Here is a 20,962-nt window from a genome sequence, read left to right on the forward strand (position 1 = left end):
ATCAATTGTCATTCCCTCTAGATCATCCCGAGCCCAACGAAGGTTGTCACTCACAACCTCATTACTATTTATATTGTAGGGAACATTTTCAGAAAAACTATATGTGTCATCCTCGTCACGTTGGGGACCAACACCAGCATCAAACACGTCCCTAGCTTTAGTTTTGACAACAGCATACCAATCCTTGTACCTTTTATCTTCCACATAAAAAACTTGTGTAGCTTGAGATGCCAAGACGTATGGTTCATCCATCATTTTATCCCCACCACGTATGAAGTGTGTAAAGTTTACCATAGGAAACCCAAATTCATCAGTCCTATATCCTCTCCTATGTTGGTCATGAACCCATTTACACTTGAATAACACATGTTTGATATTGTCAGAATAATTCAACTCGATTATATCACTTAAAATACCATAGTAAGTATTGCCCCCATCAGTAGCGACACTAACTCCACTATTCTACGTTTTCCTATTTGCCTCATCATTTACACTCCTAAATTTTAAGCCATTTATTATATAATGCTTGAACCGTTTTACATAAATATACGGCCATTTGGACAATGCAACAAGGGTATCACTAACTCCCTCCCTTTCCTTTATCAGCACCAGTGAGGGACATCACCTAACATCAATTGGCCAAAATAAAATAATTCATATCAATACAGTTAATCATAGTTGAGACAGTGTTACAAGTTTAATAAGTTGAAAATGTCATACGTACGTGACCCCTAAACCAAATACAAAACTTCTATCAATCTTAGGGCCTTTTCGATTATGGCCTTTTCGAAGTTCATCCTCTATCAATCTTTTGTGCATCCTGTGCAGGCAATTGTATTAGGGTTAATAGACTTTACGTACATTGGATTGACGTGCAATTATATTTGTATATGTAATACTTACTCATGAAAGCGGTTGATGTTTTTGAAATTGAATAAATCGTAGCGATGGGCTTGGGTCCACTCTTTATTGTTTAGTGTCATGATCGAAACCACCCCCGTTGACTCCTCAATCATCCTGGTGGGTCGATTGAATATAGTTTCCACTCCTTCCATATACCGTGAACAAAATGTTAAGCACTCCTCTACTATGTATCCTTTAGCAATAGACCCTTCCGGAGCAGCTCTATTTCGTACGTAAGACTTAAGACGTGAGAGGTACCTATAAAGGAATGATAAGATTAATGATTGGCAATGGTAATTCAAACACGCACATGAAACTGGAAGTTGATCAATAATATTACACACATCTTACCTCTCAATGGGATACATCCAACGGTAGTGCACTGGACCACCAATCTTAGTTTCAGCAGCTAAGTGCATGACCAAATGTACCATCACTGTAAAGAATGATGGAGGAAATATCTTTTCCAATTCACACAATGTCACTACAATCTCTGCCTCACTAGTCACAATATCTGAAACCGTAAGGGTTTTGGAACAAATTTCTCTAAAGAAGCAAGCTAACTTTATCAAAGGCCTAGTAACATGAGATGGCAAAGACCCACGTAAAGCTATGGGAAAAAGTTGCTGCATCAATATGTGATTATCATGACTCTTCAAACCAAAAATCTTGCGTTTTTTCATATTCACCCGACGTGAGATATTGGAAGCGTACCTATCGGGCACTGTTACGTCCTTCAAAACTTGCAAGAAATCATCTATCTCCGATGAAGTCATATGATAACATGCGGCCGGTATGGTATACTAATCATCACTTTTTCGTTGTAGGTGGAGTTCACTCCTTATCCCCATGTCCGCCAAGTCAAGGTGTGCCTTGTAATTATCCTTCATTTTATCCTTCAAGTTCAACAGTGTGCTTAGTATATTGTCCATCACATTCTTCTCTATGTGCATCACATCAAGATTGTGTCGCAACTTGTGATCCTCCCAATAAGGCAACGTAAAAAATATACTCCTTTTCTTCCAACCACTCTGGTCTGCCTCCCTTCTCTTCCTTTTTTTGTAAGCAAGTTGACATTTCCTACCCAGACAACGTCCAAGTAAATGTTCAGTTTCGACAATAATGTCAGATGTGACTGGTGGTTCAGGAGCCAATCGAGTATCATTAGATCCATCAAATGACATACCATCTTTGCAGAAATCATGGTCAACATCCAACCATCGCCGATGTCCCATGTAACAGAATTTGCGACCATTTCTCAAATATCGAGACTCGGTCTTCACGGCACAAGAAGGACACGCCAACTCACCTTTGGTACTCCAACCCGACAAATCTGCATATGCAGGAAAATCATTTATGGTCCACATCAAGGCTGCACGCAATTGGAATACTTCTTTTGAAGATGCATCGTATGCTTGTACTCCAACATCCCATAACTCCCTTAGTTCTTCTACTAACGGTTCCAAGTACACATCTATAGCAATCCCTGGCGAGGTAGGACCAGGAATAACTAATGATAGAATCAAATATGACCGTTTCATGCACAGCCAAGGTGGGAGATTGTACGGGACTAACATGACAGGCCACGTACTGTGACTAGTACTCATAATTCCGAAGGGGTTGAACCCATCCGCAGCTAATTCAAGTCTGACATTACAAGGGTTAGATGAGAAGTGTAAATGCTTACTGTCAAACACTTTCCATGCATTTGAGTCAGCAGGATGCCGCATTACCCCATCATCAGTACGACCATTAACATGCCATTTCATAGAACTAGCCAGATCGGGTGAAAGAAATAGTCGCTGCAATCTTGGCTTTAAGGGGAACCACCATAGGATCTTCGCAGCTTTCTTCTTCCCCTTATTGGATGAAGCATGCTTACTAGCAACAGATGCCTCATTTGTTTTCCACCTTGAAGCTTTACAACAAGGACACGCCTCGAGGTTAACATTTTGCTTCCAAAACAGCATACAATCATTGGGACAAGCATGGATCTTCTCATAACCCAAACCCAAATCTCGAACTATCTTCTTAGCCTCATAATGGTCCTTCGGCAACTTCGCAACTGAAGGAAGCATATCCATCAGGACTTGAAGCAACAGAGTAAATGACTTATTTGTCCAACCACACAAAGTCTTCAATTGGAACAACACGACAATGGCTGAGAAAATGCTAAATTTTGTACAGCCTTCATATAAAGGTTTGTCTACATCATCTATCGTCTTGTAAAACTTCTTGGCGTCATCATTCAGACCTTCAACCGGATGTTGCGCAGTTGGACCTTCCTCCATTGGTTCGGGTGGCATTTCATGCGGGGGGCACAAATCGTGCAACATCCCATGAAAATCACCATATAGATTTTGGGTTTCTTGCACATGAGAGCTCCCACATTCGGTAGCCGGCGTAGCAGCAGCCGATTCACCATGAAATTTCCAAAATTTGTAATTTTTAAGCATCCCCGAACCCCAACAATGCTCACGCACCACATTTAGCGGTTGTATAAGCAAATTCACACATTTCACACAAGGACATAAGATCTTCCCATTGCGCGCGGATGGAGCGGCAAATTCCACAAATTGGTTTACACCTTCAAAACATTCCCTTGTACCCCTCCTCTTCTCCATCCAACTTTTGTCCATTGTGATACAATATTTACGTAATTTTACCTACACCAAAATTTGTTACTACAAAGGTACTCATTATTATAACTACAAATACCCAATTCATGTAATTTTCATAATTACTAAATACGTCATACTTATGAAGTCTGTAATACCATGATGCTCAATTACTTAGGTCTTTGGTCAAAAGTGAGTTCAAAACATTTTCGGTGACAATTTCATTCATAATGATGTTGATTGAAAATATGCCGAGTAACCAATGTGGATGCAAGAGTGTGATGTTCGTTTCATACAAAACATGTGCATCAAAATGACCTATATGAACGTAATCCATCAACAATGCCTAAATAAAGGACTCATTTTGTTTGCTTTCTGTTCTATTGGGTGTCATTGCATTATTTATTGGCAGGTTTTGAAAAGGAAAGTACAATAATGGGGAACACAACAACCATTATAACCACATGGCAAGAACTGAAACATATTCAAAATCTAAACATTAGGTTAGATGACAACTATCATCGAGGTCGTTGTGACATAGAAATCTACTTAAAAATCATGGCATTATAGGCAGTTCATAATACCAACTAATCAAGTAATTTAACGAAATCCACTATGATACATCTATGGGTTTGGACACTCTGAGAGCATGTCTAAGACAAATTATGAAGACATAGTAACATTGAACTTAATTATCTTTAGCAAAAATAACATTATTTTCTTCTTTATTTGTCAATGCAAAAATGTGTTTAATTGGGAATCTAATGCATTGCACAAGAGAGTGTACTTAGGTTTTTCCCTAAAAATAATACCACTATGCATATGCATGACCAACTCTAGGCGTAGACCTAAATCTCCCTTGCTTCAAAAATTTGAAAAGGGTCCTATAGGTTGTCTGGGCGGGGCTGGCTAACAGGGCCCACGGTTTTCGAAGGGAGGGGCCCAACTATTAAAAACATACAATATACCTATGCAAAGAAAAAAAAAATTTGTTGGGGGGGGGGGGGGGGGGGGGCCGAGCCCCCTACTAGGTCCATCCTTGACAGAAAATCATGTACTTCAACAACAAAACACAACTAAATATCCAAAGAAAATTCATAACTCGTAAAAAAAATAAAAACCATTCCATTAGCATACATTTAGTGACATGAAGTTGCAAAATATTAATCTTTGTACGGGAAATAAGCATAAATTATGGTTCAGCTTCAACCTGCTAGTGAATGTCGGTTTTTGATGACCAGTATGGATGAAATTTTCACACGGCTTGTTTACTGTTTGCACCTGAAAGTAAGAAATAATTCATATTAAAGAACATGGAAAGTTTTATATAATAAGTTGTAGCTATGGCATATGTAATGAGAATTAAACCAAAAAGACATTGGATGACACTAGATAAAAAGACAACTTAAATACATTGGATTATCCCATTGAATTCAAACACATATTTATATTAAAATCTATAAAATATGATTACACAGTCCTGGAGTTGACCATTGGACTATTCATTTGACTTGGTGATGCACTAAATGGTTAGTATTATTATGAGAAAGGCTTGTAGTTCACTTCAATTACAATGGGAGTTGCAATCTTTAGCATATTATGTGAAAATACAAAAACGTACATAGCAGCAAGGTTAATGTAACACTGTGATGTTTGATGTGAAATTGCGTTCGTAACAGTAATAGGGTAATGCACAAGCAATCATATTGTCATTAGTCAAAATAGAGTAGGTTAAGTGACTAGAACAAACAAGGAAAACTACCTTCACCATAACGTATGATAGAACACAAAAAACTAATTCATATTGTAACTATTAAAAATTGAGATGTGAGTACCTTACCAATGTAGAGATATATAGTGAATAACTACTCTAGTCTAGGAGGTCCCTTGTTCGTATTATAATTTTTTGTCACCATGAGGGTGAAAATCATTGATTCAAATCTTGTGTTTTAACCATAATGAGTGTTACTGGTAAAAACTAATCAATTATAGACATATAGAAGCAGACTCATTAATATGCTTTAAGATTTGAACCTTTTAGTTTGATATTGCCCTTCATCGTAGCCAAAACAATGAGGTAAGTGTTTAGTGTTATAAGAAGAGTTGTTTGTTGTTTTCGGCCTCGGTTGATTTATTGGTTGGCCATCAGTTGACTGTTTTCTTTTACGTACCAAAACCAATTGCAGATTCACTTAGTTTGTCAATTTCATAAGATTCTTGGGTAATTATAGAATTTCAAAACATGGTTGGACAATCATGCATTTAATAAGTATTAATAGAATAGAGCAAAATTATTATATTCTTAAAAATCTTGACACATTGGTTTCGCATATTCCTACGACCCATCTAGTTCTGGTTTGTCACCATGTTGGTGTACCATGCATATCACATGTAGTACATGTTGATATCCTAGATTGTCTGAAATCATGGAACATTAATTGACCTTGATTTTAGTCCAACCTAGGGATTCTCCTAAGTCAATATAGTTTCAGTATATACCCTACATAGATATCACTGTAAAACAACAATTTTGCATAGTAAAAATGTAGCTGCTAAGGGCCTTTTATTGCAGACACTGGCTGCTGGGCAAAACCAGGTAATATTCCTTGGTTCCTCCCTTGCCTTTTGATCTCTCTATATCTTTTATGTTCTTCGTATTATTTTAATAGTTGTTGTTGAACACATAGACAGAGACCAAGAAAGAGTGTAGTGTTGTGTTAACACCATTAATTTGGATTGAATTAGTATTAAGCATATAAGTTTGTATTTTGTGAATGATGTATGAGTGTTGTACTTATGACCCATGAAATGAGCATAGCTGTAATATTGTTATATGTTGTAGTAGAAATTGGTTAGGCAGTGACTAATCTAGAGTCTAGTGACAGTTTTGCATTCATTCGTTGGGTATCTCTTTATGCTACTCCTTTTTGATAAGTAAGAAAGATGTATATTCAAAAAACTGCTTTATGCAAAAAAACAGAAAGCATATCAGAGATTACAAAGAAGAAAAAAAGAAGAACAGAAAAGAAAACTGATTACAAAGTAAGAAAGAGCTAATGAACAAGGGAAGAGAGTCACTAGATGTGAGCCCCCAAGCCCTAGCCCAATCATAAAGGGAACTAGTAAAAAAAGAAAGCAACTGTAAGTCCTCAAAAGTGCGTTAATTGCATTCCCTCCAAATGCACCAAACCTCCATTAAAACAACATTCTGCTGTGAGCAACACAAAAAGTATCTGTTTGGCCTATTTCTTAAAGCAAAATTGTTCTATGTGAAACCTAAAGCAAGAAACTAATTTTGGATTGATCACTTGAAATCCTTGATAATTAGGAAAATTGATTACTTTACTTTACTTTAGTCTAGTTAGTTTTCCTTGATAATTTAAGTTGAAGATTTACTGACATAAAGAAGAGGAAGTGGGAAGAAAAGGGAAATGTTAATAATTATCAATATTTGATATTTAACCATAGTGTATACCATCTCCATTGGCACTTCCTCCTCTCATCAAAATGGGACAGACAGTGAAGTTCAAGACCTATTGGGTGCGAGTGTAACTTACCATTATTAAATAAAATTAAAATAAAGAAACACATTCAGAACTCTACTAAAAATATCTAATGACATCTCAAGAAGCCTGTCAATATATATTTTATTGGATGCATGACCGTCTCTTGAAAGACCTCCAGATATCTCATTAGACAAAATGAACTAAACATATGGATTAAGTTTCACTAACAAAGATGAGTATTGCCATATCACCTCAAGTTCTTGTTTGCGTACTTCCTCCTTTCTGGCTTCTGATCTAGCACTTCTTTGCACCTCAAGGATCACAACAACTCCTGCAACCTATATAGGCAGAAATTAGATCATGAAACAACAACAAAACTTTAGTCCCAAAATAATCTATATCTTTTTTGATAAGTAAAAATTATTCCTGATAAGTCAATAATATATCTATAGATATATAATTGGCTTTTCGTGAGATAAGCATTCAATTTGTATGTGTTAAATGTATGTATGTATGTATCAGATAATTGATATTCTTGTCCCCTATACGTACAAATTACAAAGGCCCTCTATATATTAAATACAATGCATGCAAAAGTGGTGTTCTTTTTCCCCTGTGGTCAGATAGATACCACCTTGGATGGGTAGAAAACAAATGCTTTACAATTAAGAATCATGAAATTGTAGGCAGTAACCAATCATAGTGCATCATTTCAATTTTACAAGTCAGTATAAAAACTATTTTACCCAAAAGAAAGATGAATTTTTCAGTTCATCTATTTTCAAAAGGTGGAAATGCATTTGATTCACTAATTTGGATGAAAAATTCCCCAAAAAAAAAAAAAAACAAAAACAAAAAGTGACCACCAACCAGGAATCGAGATATTTGCAAGGACAGAATTATTCAACTTTTAGGTATTAATCAAAACTATCTTTGTGTTGTGATACAACGTCCAAGAGCGACACAAAAAGGTTGGACAGTTCCTAGTGTAATCCTAAGGCACCACAAATAATTCAAATTTGGTAGTTGATAAGCACAAATTGGAGGTGATTCAGTTCAAGTTTAAAAAAATGAATAAATAAGTGGTGATGGCAATGCACATTAAAGAAAAGGGAAAAGCATCTATATTTTAACTCTAAAAATCTAAGACATGTATTGCCAATGAGATATTGCTCAACTAGAACTTCCATTACCCATAATAATGGGATGGAGGTTGGGGTCGTGGGTTCAAAACCCACTGGGTGCGTGTGTAATTTGCCAATAAAAAAAATCTAAGAGATTTATTAATTTGAATATAACAAACAATTACTGTGTTATACACATTATGTATTACAAACAAAAGAGAATTGCATATATAGTTGGAAGATTGGAAAACATTATCAAGCTTCTTTGTTCTCATCCAAGCAGTAGAATTTCTCTTAGATTAAACAAAAGGTTATTTTACAGTTCAAACTCTAGCCAGAAAGGCTGTGGAAAATAGGAGGCTAAACCACACTACTTTCTTTTACATGTAAACAATGCATGAATACCTCAATAATATTAATTTAACCATTAATAAAAATAAAACTAAAAGTATTTATTTTCTAACAGTTGGGTATAAGGTCACAGGAAAATCAAGTCAGCTATTACAAAAATTTCATGGAAATGTTTCTCATATACTAAACAAGGCAACTTCAATTGCAATGTAACACAAGCCTGGTGTTTCAACTATATATTTGTGTTACCCAATCACCTAATGATCAAGTCCTAAATCTGAGTAGTGAAATTCTCTATGCATCCTGTGAACACAAGTCCCTCCACTTTTGTCATCCTCATGCCCAAAACTCACCTTCCAATGTGATACAAAGAAAGGAAAGGAAGGATCATATTTCAAATAAATTTGAAGTCAACCATATAAAGTGTTGTCAGATTTAAATTGTGTTACTTTTATATACAGGAATCAAATTTCCCCAAACAAATCCCTTCTCTTTGTTTTTTGGCTAGGTAAAGAGGAGGGGGGGAGGGGGGGTTTGAATCCAAAATACTGGGCACCATAGATGGTGCTAGTACCATTGAGCTATCACTCAAAACCCCAAATCCTTTCATTGTTTTAGAATTGGTCCATTGAGATTCACTCCTCACATTATATTCCACAAACCCATATCATCATGCACATCTGATCACAATATTAGTTAGTTTGATTCAAGGCATTACTTAAATCATTCTAAGACTTTACTGCTCTTCATATTAGCTACATTTCAAGGCATTGAGTAACAATAACGCATAGTACCATTTTTCTATAACTTTCTATAGGCTAGTTGGTCATGATACAGCAGCAAACAAAAGTTCAAATACATTTATTATAAGGAATAATAGTAAAATTAATAAATAAGACAATATTAATCACAGATCGCTAAAAAATCACTAAATGCACCGTTTTGCCTTTCATTTCAAAAGCACGTTTCAGAAAATGAAACAAACGCATTCACAATGAGCTTGAAATACACACACATTTAATGTCTAATGAATCAGATTACAAATCTCACACTAGAGAGAGAGAGAGTACATACACTTTTTACCACCGAAAGCCTTGTGAACCAGCCTTGTCGGCGATGGGCTCGACGGCGTTGGGTATGGGTCGCTGATGGGTATGAGAATTCGGCAGGCTGAGTTGGGTTCGGCCTTGTCAGTGTTGGGGTCGTCGGCGCTGGGCTGGTCTCTCGGCGTCGGCGTCTGCGGAGTTTTTTATGGAAGGATAAAAACAAAACCACTTATTCAAATGGGTTTCTCTGAAGAAAGAAAAAAAATTAAAAAAAAAAAGTGGGTGAAATTTAGGGTTTTCTCTTGATCTTAACCTTCACTGGAGAGTAAACTCAACTGACGGACAAAGAGCAAGCAGCAGCAATTTCCTGAGAAAGAGGTTGAGATCGGATGGAGGGTGAGGGTTGAGGTCGGAGATGGAGGGTGAGGGCTTGAGAGATGGAGGCTTGAGATCGGACGGAGGTGAGGGGTCAGATCGGATGGAGTGTAGATCTGCGATGGGTTAAGATCTAATGGAGCGCTTGAAAGATGGAGGCTTCAGATCAAATGGAGGGTAGATGATGGGTTGGAGAGTACATAACATTAATATTTATACTTCCCCTAAAGCCACATTTTCAACATGCGGCTATAGGGGAAATCTGAAGCCCCGTTTCAAAAACGTGGCCCCATCCCGAACTAGAGCCGCATTTTTAACACGCGGCTTCAGACCAAATTTAAAGCCGCGTCTTTAAAACTCGGCTTCAAGAACTCTAGAGCCGCACTTTAAAAATGCGGCCACAGTAAAAGAAAACAAAAAAAAAAGAGTTTGCGAAAAAATAAAATGCGGAAGTCCTTAGGCCGCGTTTTTATCTCAAAAAAACGCGGCCTCAGAACCTATCTATGGCCCTGTTTTAAAAACGTGGCCCCATCCCGAACTAAAGCCGCGTCTTTAAAACGCGGCTTCAGGAACTCTAGAGCCGCATTTTAAAAATGCGGGCACAGTAAAAGAAAACCAAAAAAAAAAAAAAAGGAGTTTGCGAAAAAATAAAATGCGAAAGTCCTTAGGCCACGTTTTTATCTCAAAAAAATGCGGCCTCAGAACCTGTCTATGGCCCCGCGTACAAAACGCGACCTTAAGGTTCTTTGAAGCCACGTTTTTGAAAACAGGGCTTTAGGCTCAACCTTGGGCCGCGTTTTTTATGGCCGCGGCTTAAAAAACGCGGCCCAAGGCCCCCGCGTTTTGTAGTGATTGTTATATGTGGTGTATTCAATGCCTAAAAATATGTAATTTAAGAAATAAATTGTTACCTGTGAAATAAACTATCAATTTTTATTCTTAAAAAAAAAAAAAAAAAAAAAAAAAAAAAAAAAAAAAATCTATCGATTTTATGAGAAATGGAGACGAACTAACTAATGATATTCAAGGAATATTAATTAGTTCGAATTGGGTGCAAAGTAATCAACACCATATTGGTATTGGTTGTACTGACACTATGTACCCTATGAACTATTAAACTGATACCGGTACTGGCCCCTTTGAAGCATACATGATAAAATATACGGCTATGTCAAGGAATTTTGGGGAATTTCGGTCGGAACAAATAATTAAAAATTGTTAACAAATTAAAACAAATGTCATAAAACATGTTATTTAAGCTAATATATTAGGTTAAGTTAAGTTAATATTTGGGTTTATAAGATATTTAGATTTTTTTTTTTTTTTTTTTTTTGAGAATCAAGATATTTAGATTTTAAATTATATGTAAATTGTGGTAAACCTAAAATGGAACGCATTACTATTAACTAGAAACGAAAGATATAGTTCCTCGAACTAAACTGAAATGACATTGAGTACATTATTAACTACTTTGTTTGAGGTCCCTACAATGGTTTCACTAGCAGACTATTAAGGTCATGCTAAGAGTATTAATTAATAATTCAATTAAGGAAAGTTTTTATAAGGGGAAAAAAAATTTAATATTTGACAGTATTTTTCATTTCTTATAAAAGTGATGTTAAAATTTTCTTAAAATAGAATATTAACAAATTACCTAAAAGCATTCGTTAGCATTTTCCTATTAAAATTAACCTTCCAATTCAGAATCTATGGTATTGATTTATAACTAGGAGTGGAGGGAATTTAGCGACGACTTTAACATATGTATACCTGAATGAGTAGCAAAGGGCATCCAAGTAATTAGTGCCAGGAACATCACGTAGAAGCTCATCAATATATGGGCATGGTGGTTGTATTGTGTCACCAAGCTGCTCCAGTGTGATGTCCGCATCAGCTTCAACGAACAAGATTCCTTCTCCGGTGCAATCCACCATAAGTTTCCGGTTACGTCCTTCTCTAAGCCTACCTGCAAAAGGGTAATAATACACTAGTGCTTTAGCTAGAGCTGCTTTGATGACTTTCATGGGGTCTTTATGAACCATCAATGGATTATTGTTTGAGTAAAACATTATAAATGGAAGCTGAAAACGAAGGCCTTCTTGGTCATCTATATCTGAGAGTTGCTTTAACTCATAAGGTGTTGGTGCTGCAGGCACAATTAATTCTGGCTCGCAATGTCTCACTGAGAATACTAGAGGGGAAGAAGGTGGCATAGACATTGTGGGTGCAAAAGGAACAAGTAAAAGAAACAGAAAATATATGAAGTGAAAGTGGACGAGGGTCTTCTTATATTTATATCCGTCCATTGGTTTTCTTGTATTTCAATCGAAAGTAAAAGCTATTCAGCAGAAAAAAAAACAAAACAAAACAAAACAAAAAACAAAACAAAACAAAAAAAACAAAAAACAAAACAAAACCAAAGTATGCCACATCCGTAGGACCAAAAACATAAATTACATGTGAGGAATTAAAAACAAAAATTACATGTGAGGAATTAATAAGTATTGTGATACAATGTATTGGTATCTTATTAGGTTGGGCTTGTGTCCAATGGTGTGGGACACATTGAGACGTGGACATGCATCCAATTTTGAACACGTGTCTATATCCTAACGTGTTTAGTGAAATTGGCCATGAGGCACAAGCTTTTCCCTTTCTCATTAAAGATATGATACAACATTCACCGATTAGTGACGTAAATCTGGTCTTTTACGCCAGCTCCTAATGTATGTTTTTTCTATATTTATATCTGAACATTTATATATTTACATTGTAACGATACAATGGAAAAAATGGAAAAGAGGATTTTGGCTTTATATCCATCAGTATTTTTTTTTTAGCATTTCAATATCGAACAATTTTGAAATAAAAAAGTTTTGTGGTGCTGCTGCTTCCAACACCAATTGCACCTAACAGAGATTTGGCACCACACAAATTTGGCTATAAATATTAAGCTCAACCACAAAGAAATCCAGTTTAACCCACATGCTTCTTCTTTTTTTTCTTTTTTCTTTTTTCATGTCTCTTTCTCTCCTTTCTTCCAAAGCAACATGAAATTCATATTTAACAAAGGTTTCCGTGAGAAACTGACAGTCTAATGTAAAAATATTCCAGAATATTCCTCGTACAAAGTCTAACGATGGAAAGGAAACAAACTGTTGAATCAATTGGCAACTGACCAATATAAATTCATCAAGGGGACTCACTGTCATCGGACCACTTCAAACTTGAAAGTTCCATTGCTGACCTTAAGTTTGTTCCACTCGTTTTACAGTACTTTTTGTGCCAAAAAAAAAAAAAAAAAAACGTTTTACATGTCAAGAAGAAAGTCTAGTAGTCTACAATCGCATAATGGCTTGTTTTTGGGCCTTGGCACAAAAAGTCTAGACTTTCTTCTTGACATGTAAAACGTGATGGTAGACTACACCCGCACCCTATGTTTTTCACGTGTCTGGATGGATCATGGATATTAGTTTTAGGGCAACACTAATTATTAGGAGGATACTGAAATTATCTTTAATTTCATTAAAAATAATAATTATATATTGAAGTGTAGACTGTAGATTAATGTCATTAAGGTCAAATTAATAATATTGCAGTTTATGCGATAGTACCTTAACACCAATTAATTAAATAATCACAAGCAATATTGAGAATGAAATTTAAGCGAACAAATTATCAACACCAAGAAGGGATTCACACAAAAACACTGCAAACAGTGAGTCACTAAGAAAATTAGATTAAAATAAATTTTGAACATATCAAGTTATGAACCCAAAAAAACACACACACTCGCAAATACATGACATTTTACAATTTTTTTTTTTTGTGAATTTTCATATTTTAAAATCATTATATGATAATTCATTATCTGTTGTCATTATCTATTGTCAATGTGGGTAGGTCTAACAATTTTACTTTATTAAATTTGTATAACATTTTTATTTTTATGTAGTTGTCATTATCTATTTACCAATGTTTTTATAAAAATATATTAAACTAAATGACAAAACTCAGCACATTTACACTGTATTAATTATTAACCCACACGGCCACACTTATCTATACATAAATAATACACTAAGTATCTACTTTAGCAATCAAATACTTAAACAATCGCTGATTTGAATCACTAACTTTATAACAAAAAGTTATTATAATATGATGATAATACCCAGACGTATAATAAACTCTCGTATTTCTTAATTATTAAATTATATGAAGTTATATTATATTTATACTATACATACACACATTCACATACATCACAAATCACATAGATAATAATAATAATAATAATTGTGGGGGCCAACTATCTATAAAGGTAATATTAAAACTGTATGAATTGGGCCTATGACCCAATCCGAGGATATCAACCTGTCCGAGGATGGTTAAATAAGGTTATGATGGGAATAATATAAGAAGAAGAAATAAAAATTGTATGTGACGGTCCGAAATACATCCAAGGACAAAATTCATCTCGAAAACGGATATTTGAGGTCAGTAAGAATGTCCTATCACCCTAGACCTTCTTCAAAGTTGCATCACAACTAAGAGTTGGACGTTGGACAAGGGGTGAGTAAAGGGAGGCAACAAATATCTTCAAAAGCTGCTACCTCCACATTAAATGCCTCCTAACTAACTCTCTGGCCGCATTAATGTGGAGGTGATACTTGAATAGTGGCCAAGCAACCTTACAGCTACTATTTGATGGTTCTGGGAGGTGTTGGATGGGACAAAAAGGAGTTCCTCGAATCTAACCTACACGTGTATGATGGAGATGACACCAAAATTATAGTATATAGCATGGGAAGGTGGCCTAAAGAGAAGGATCAAAAAAAATCAAGAAATCTTTGTAAGAATACGATGAACTCTTGTAGCTTTGTTCAAGTACTAGATATTATAACATGAGTTCCTCAGGCCGTGCCAAGGACAGTTTTTCTTATTTACTTGTGTTCAACAATCCTAATTCAGCAACTTTTATTGTCCATCTTTTGGAGTAGAACTAGTTCTTTCACCCACACTCTATAAATTCATTGTTTGGGTTTGTTGGGCTTAAACCCAATCCTACACTAGGTCCAATCCAAATTCAATCCTTACAATTGGCGCCATCTGTGGGGAGAGCTTGATCTATTCTGAAGGAGATTCAAGTACAACGTTCAAGATGGAAGAAGCAGGTCCACACCAAGCAGCAACAAGACCACACCAGGTAGACGCTAGTCTACACCAAGTAGAGTTAAGGGGTTTTCAGCATAGCAATCCGCGTAAGAACCTCAAACGGAGAGGAGGTCGTGAGGGAAGTGTGCACACAACTCATACCAGTAAAAGTCAATCTCGAGAGAAGAGTCGTGTTTCCTATGCAAAGGATGATAGAGACATGCAATGTGAAATCAATGAATTAAAGAGGGAATTGTGTCACGCTCGGTGAAGACATTCGCCGCCCAGCTCTGAGCTGTCATCTGAAGAGACAGATGGTGCTAGTTATAGACGAAGATTCAGAACTCCACCCAGCGAGACTTTCTCCTACGACGAGGAGTACCACCATAGACATAAATACAAGAGCCCGCCTCGCAAAGGCCTGGGGAACAATGCCATGAATAAGGCGCTGAGTCAAGTTTCTAAATCACCCTTCACACGAAACATAGAAGGTGTGAATCTTCCTCGGTGATTCCATCAACCCACATTCACCATTTATAATGGTCAAACAGATCCAGTGGAACATGTCAGCCATTTCAGTCAAAGGATGGCTGTTCACTCCAAAGATAAGGCCTTAATGTGTAAGGTTTTTCTATCTAGCTTAGGCCCAGTGGCGATGAGGTGGTTTAACGGTTTAAAGGCGAACTCTATTGACTTCTTTAAGAAACTCACCCAGGCCTTTGGTGCTCGCTTTATCACTTGTAGCAGGGTTTCTCGACCTTTGGGATCCTTATTATCTATGTCCATGCGAGAAGGAGAGACTCTGAAGGCCTACTTAGATAGATACTGGGAGATGTTTAACGAAATAGAAGAAGAGTACGATGATGTGGCCATTAGCACTTTTAAGGCTGGCCTTCCAACCGAGCATGATTTGAGGAAATCTCTAACTGGTAAGCCTGTTACTAGTGTACGTCAACTAATGGATCGGATTGACAAGTACAGAAGGGTAGAAGAAGACCAACTGCAGGGGAAAGGAAAGGCTAAAGTGATCCCTCGAGAGATGAGGGATTTCAGGTTGGACCGGTACAATAATAACCGACCTCGGAAAGACTTTGTTGGGCAGCCAGGATCTGCCAACACCCAGGTGATTAATGCTATGTTTTGAGAGCTAGTGCAGCAAGTGTTGCAGAAGATTAAAAATGAGTCGTTCTTTAAATGGCCAAACAAGATGGCAAGAGATCCTATGAGACGCAACCAAAACCTTTATTGCCAATATCATCAAGACCATGGGCATACCGCCGAAGATTGTAGAAACTTGTGGGACCATTTAGATCAGCTGATCCGGGAAGGGAAATTGAAACAACTCCTGCATCATTCCAGCGGACAGGGAAGCCAAACGGGTTCGAAATTTTAGGGAGAGGCACAATAAATGTCATATTTGTTGCCCCAGGGAGAACCAGATCTTGTCCCTCCAGAGTAATGTCGGTATCTTGTTACCCAGCCAAAGAGTTTAGTTCAATGCCGAAGAGAATCAAGATAGGCACTCCATTGGTGTTAAGTTTTTCAGATGAGGACAAACTTGGAACCATACAGCCACATGATGATGCTTTAGTGGTCACACTTAGAATTGGTGGGTACGATGTGAAAAGAGTGATGATTAACCAAGGCAGCGGAGTTGAAATAATGTATCCCGACCTATATAAGGGGCTAAATCTGAAACCTGAAAACTTAACAGCCTACAGTTCTCCTTTAGTGAGTTTTGAAGATAAAATGGTTGTTCCAAAAGGTCAGATCAAATTACGCATGCAAACCAGCCTAGATGTGGTAGAGGTGGACTTCATTGTTGTAGATGCTTTCTCTCCATACACGGCCATTATGAGCAGACCCTGGCTTCATACCCTAGGGGTTGACTCCTCCACTCTTCACCAAAAGGTGAAATATCCTTCTGGAGGCCAAGTGTTGGAAATTTTAGGAAGTCAGTCCACAGCCAGACAATGTCTAGTAGCGACCATACAACATCGGCCTGAGACTGAAATCTCGGCCACTGCTAATAACGGCTTATAGCAATCAGAAACTCCGGTGTTGCCCATCAATGGACCAGCCGACGAGGTGAAATGTGAAGATCTAAAGAAGGTAGTCGTTGGCGATGATCAGGAGAAATTCTTTCAAGTTGGGGCTCAACTACTTTCGCAGGAGAAGGAACAACTGGTTGAATTCCTTAGAAGAAATGTTGATGTGTTCGCGTGGAGCGTGTATGAAGCCCTGGGTATAGACCCAAGTTTTATTTGTCATCATTTAAATGTTAACCCTTCTATCACTCCGAAGAGACAACCACCTCAGCGTCCGTCCAAAAAGCACGCCGAAACTGTCAGAAATGAGGTAACAAAGTTCAAACAGGTAAGGGCTATCAAGGAAGTATTCTATTCTCAGTGGTTAGCTGACACGGTGGTGGTGAAAAAAAAAAACTGGGAAATGGCGTGTGTGTGTGGACTTCACAGACCTCAATAAGGCTTGTCCCAAAGATCCTTTCCCTATGCCTCAGATAGTTCATCTAATGAACGTAACAATAGGCCATCCTCGGATGAGTTTTTTGGACGCCTTCCAAGGATATCACCAAATACCACTAGCGTTGGACGATCAGGAAAAGACATCTTTCGTTACTCCCACTGGAAACTATCACTACAAAATGATGCCCTTCGGTTTGAAAAATGCAGGGTCTACTTATCAACAGATGATGACTAAAATGTTCGAACCACAGCTAGGTAGGGGCATCGAAGTCTATATTGATGATATGGTTGTAAAGAGAAAGGTAGCGTCAGGGCATGTGGAAGACCTCACAAACGTCTTTGAGGTTCTGAGGAAGCATAAGTTGCACCTAAATGCATCCAAGTGTTCATTTGGTGTCAATTCGGGAAAGTTTTTGGGTTACATGGTGACTCACAGGGGAATTGAGGTAAATCCAGATCAGATTAAGGCCATTAACGGCTTGGGAGCACCTCGAAATCCCAAGGAAGTTCCAGAAACTGACCGGGATGACTACTACTTTGAACCGATTTATATCCAGATCAGCAAATAGGTGCGGACCCTTTTTCCTTTTACTACATAAGTGGAAAGGATTTGAATGGACCGAGGAGTGTGTTGTGGCCTTTCAACAGCTTAAAGAATATCTATCTCAGCTACCCATCATGTCCAGTCCTGAGATGAATGAGGTTCTATTTGCCTACTTGGCAGTAACCTCTCATGCGGTAAGTTTTGTTTTGATACGAGTAGATTGTGGCATACAACGACTAGTCTACTATGTGAGCAATTCACTTCACAAAGCTGAGGTGCGGTATTTACCACTGGAAAAGGCCATCTTGGCAGTAGTGCATGCTACACGAAAACTCCCCCATTATTTCTAGGCACACACCGTGGTTATCCTGACTCGGTTTCTGCTTAAATCAGTACTTCGAAGTGCGGATTATACCGGGAGAATCGCCAAGTGGGGCACAATTCTAGAAGCTTTTGACATCAAGTATATGCCTCATACCTCTGTAAAATGCCAAGTTCTCGCTAACCTAGTAGCCGAGTTTACGGAATTTCCTGACGAGATAGATGTAAAGCAACATGGTATGGATGAAAAATAGGTTGGCCTAATCTCCACACAATATTCCTCATCCTGGAAAGTACATGTGAATGGGGCAGCAAACCAGTGGGGACCAGGAGTAGGGTTGGTTCTGGTATCTCCTAAGAAGATCACCATTGAAAAATCATTGAGGTTGGGGTTCTCAACTACAAATAACGAAGCGGAATATGAAGCTTTGTTAATGGGAATGGCAATGGTCCAGAAAATGGGTGGAAAAGCAGTAAAGATGTTCTCAGATTCAAGACTGGTCGTAAGCCAGGTAAAAGGGGAATTGGAAGCCCGGGACGCATGGATGCAAGAGTACTTGGGTCAAGTTAGGCGTATGCAAATAAAGTTTGAGTTCTTCGACTTATCGCATATCCCCAGAGGTGGAAACACCCATGCCGATTCCTTAGCTACCTTTGCCACTTCCTCGGCACAAGATTTGCCCCGAGTAATACTTGTTGAAGACCTATGCACCCCTACCCCAGTAGAGAAAGACTTGCTCCAAGTCCATCAAATCAAGGTAGGACCGAGTTGGATGGATCCTATACTATTATTCCTTGAAAGAGATATATTGCCCGAGGAGAAGGCAGAAGCTAAGAAGGTACGAAGGAAAGCTCCTCGGTTTTGGCTGTCCGAGGACAAGAAGTTGTATAAACGTTCTTTTTCTAGTCCATATCTGCTTTGTGTACATCCCGAGTCATCAGAATTACTCCTAGAAAAGTTACATGAAGTTATTTGTGGAAGTCATACAGGAGGAAGATCTTTATCTCACTGAGCCATTACTCAAGGGTACTGGTGGCCGGGCATACAAAAGGAGGCACAAGAGTATGTTAAAAAGTGTGATCAATGTTGGAGATTCGCTCCAAACATCCATCATCCTGGAGGAGTTCTTAACCCTCTTTCCAGCCCTTGGCCGTTTGCTCAATGGGGCTTGGATATTGTAAGTCCTTTCCCTAAGGTATTGGAAAATAAAAAGTATCTGCTAGTCAGCACAGACTATTTCATCAAATGGGTCGAAGTTGAACCTTTGGCTAATATCAGAGATGTAGATGTCAAGAGGTTTATCTGGAAGAACATCGTTACTCAATTCGGTGTTCCCTATACCCTTATCTCGGACAATGGCTTTCAATTTGATAGCAAAGCTTTCAGGAAGTACTATTGTGATCTTGGAATAAAGAATAGATATTCCACTCCAGCCTATCCGCAAAGAAATCGGCAAGCTGAAGTTGTCAATAAGGTTATAGTGAGCGGACTTAAAAAGAGACTGGATGATACAAAAGGAAGATGGGTGGAGGAATTACCGCATGTCCTTTGGACGTATCAAACAATGCCTCGCCGGTCAACTGAGGAAACCCCCTTTTCAATAACATACGGGGCCGAGGCTGTAATCCCTCTAGAAACAGGTTTCCCGACGTTGAGAACAAATGCATTTACCCCGGACGGCAATGATGGATTGCTGGAAAAAGTCTGGACTTAATCAAAGAACAAAGGAGAATGCAATGGTTCAACTGGTCTACTACTAGCATAAGCTCAAGCAAGGTTACGATACCAATGTAAAGCTGAGGCCGTTGGCCGTAGGAGATTTGGTACTGAGGAAAGTTTTGGGAACAACCAAGAATCCAGCCTAGGGAAAATTAGGGCCCAATTGGGAAGGACCGTATCAAATAACTTTGGTAGCAGGAATAGGTGCATACTATTTGGAGGATCTAGATGAAAAAACTGTATTCCATCCTTGGAATGTAAACAATCTAAAGAGGTATTATTATTAATAATAAAAATAGTTATGTTTAATTTTTCTTTAATTTATTCCAATTATGTGTCATATGTTTCCCCATCTATTGAAGTATTAAACAGAAACTAAGTTATGTCAGGTTCCTCGGACCACAAACTTAGTGGAAATTAATACCCTTTGACATCTATTGAAGTATTAAACATAAATTAAGTTATGTCAGGTTCCTCGGACCATAAACTTAGTGGAAATTAATACCCTTTGACATCTATTGAAATATTAAACAGAAACTAAGTTATGTTAGGTTCCTCGGACCACAAATTTAGTGGAAATTAATACCCTTTGACATTTATTAAAGTATTAAACAGAAACTAAGTTATGTCAGGTTCTTCGGACCACAAACTTAGTGGAAATTAATACCCTTTGACATCTATTGAAATATTAAATAGAAACTAAGTTATGTCAGGTTCTTCGGACCACAAACTTAGTGGAAATTAATACCCTTTGACATCTATTGAAGTATTAAACAAACTAAATTATGTCAGGTTCCTTAGACCACAAACT

General features: G+C 37.7%; 4 protein-coding genes across 5 annotated transcripts; 2 read left to right on the forward strand and 2 right to left on the reverse strand.

Annotated features, from left to right (window-relative positions):
• Positions 1-1,706: 1,706 nt before the first annotated feature.
• On the reverse strand, positions 1,707-3,542 carry LOC115971701. The gene has a single exon (XM_031091716.1). It carries the CDS (start codon positions 3,540-3,542, stop codon positions 1,707-1,709), a length of 1,836 nt encoding a protein of 611 aa, XP_030947576.1.
• A 3,577-nt stretch (positions 3,543-7,119) lies between these two features.
• Positions 7,120-12,141, reverse strand: LOC115970980 (methanol O-anthraniloyltransferase-like). Of its 2 annotated transcripts, none has more exons than XR_004087189.1 (2): positions 9,577-10,033; positions 7,120-7,365 (listed from the first exon to the last, which is right to left on the reverse strand). XR_004087189.1 is itself a non-coding variant. In XM_031090628.1 (2 exons), the coding sequence occupies exons 1-2, from the start codon at positions 12,134-12,136 to the stop codon at positions 7,347-7,349; spliced, it is 462 nt and encodes a 153-aa protein (XP_030946488.1). In that variant the 5' UTR covers positions 12,137-12,141; the 3' UTR covers positions 7,120-7,346. The 2 variants fall into 2 exon arrangements, 1 of the variants encoding a protein (XP_030946488.1); XM_031090628.1 differs by lacking the exon at positions 9,577-10,033 and adding an exon at positions 11,694-12,141.
• Positions 12,142-15,666: 3,525 nt separating this feature from the next.
• LOC115971702 lies at positions 15,667-16,224 on the forward strand. The gene has a single exon (XM_031091717.1). The coding sequence runs from the start codon at positions 15,667-15,669 to the stop codon at positions 16,222-16,224; it is 558 nt and encodes a 185-aa protein (XP_030947577.1).
• A 314-nt stretch (positions 16,225-16,538) lies between these two features.
• Positions 16,539-18,135, forward strand: LOC115971703. Its single transcript, XM_031091718.1, has 3 exons — positions 16,539-16,991; positions 17,124-17,456; positions 17,818-18,135. Exons 1-3 carry the CDS (start codon positions 16,539-16,541, stop codon positions 18,133-18,135), a joined length of 1,104 nt encoding a protein of 367 aa, XP_030947578.1.
• The last annotated feature ends 2,827 nt before the right edge of the window (positions 18,136-20,962 follow it).

This window comes from Quercus lobata, chromosome 12 (assembly GCF_001633185.2).
Source record: "Quercus lobata isolate SW786 chromosome 12, ValleyOak3.0 Primary Assembly, whole genome shotgun sequence".
NCBI classification, from domain to species: domain Eukaryota; kingdom Viridiplantae; phylum Streptophyta; class Magnoliopsida; order Fagales; family Fagaceae; genus Quercus; species Quercus lobata.

Bases quoted from the DNA above. Each gene is read 5' to 3' on its own strand.
- LOC115971703 (XM_031091718.1), top strand. From the start codon at position 16,539: ATGTCGGTATCTTGTTACCCAGCCAAAGAGTTTAGTTCAATGCCGAAG. The intron at 16,992-17,123 runs GTGAAATATCCT...AACGGCTTATAG, and splicing joins CCTCCACTCTTCACCAAAAG to CAATCAGAAACTCCGGTGTT. The intron at 17,457-17,817 runs GTAAGGGCTATC...TTCGAACCACAG, and splicing joins AGGTAACAAAGTTCAAACAG to CTAGGTAGGGGCATCGAAGT.
- LOC115970980 (XM_031090628.1), bottom strand. From the start codon at position 12,136: ATGCCACCTTCTTCCCCTCTAGTATTCTCAGTGAGACATTGCGAGCCA.
- LOC115971701 (XM_031091716.1), bottom strand. From the start codon at position 3,542: ATGGACAAAAGTTGGATGGAGAAGAGGAGGGGTACAAGGGAATGTTTT.
- LOC115971702 (XM_031091717.1), top strand. From the start codon at position 15,667: ATGGCTGTTCACTCCAAAGATAAGGCCTTAATGTGTAAGGTTTTTCTA.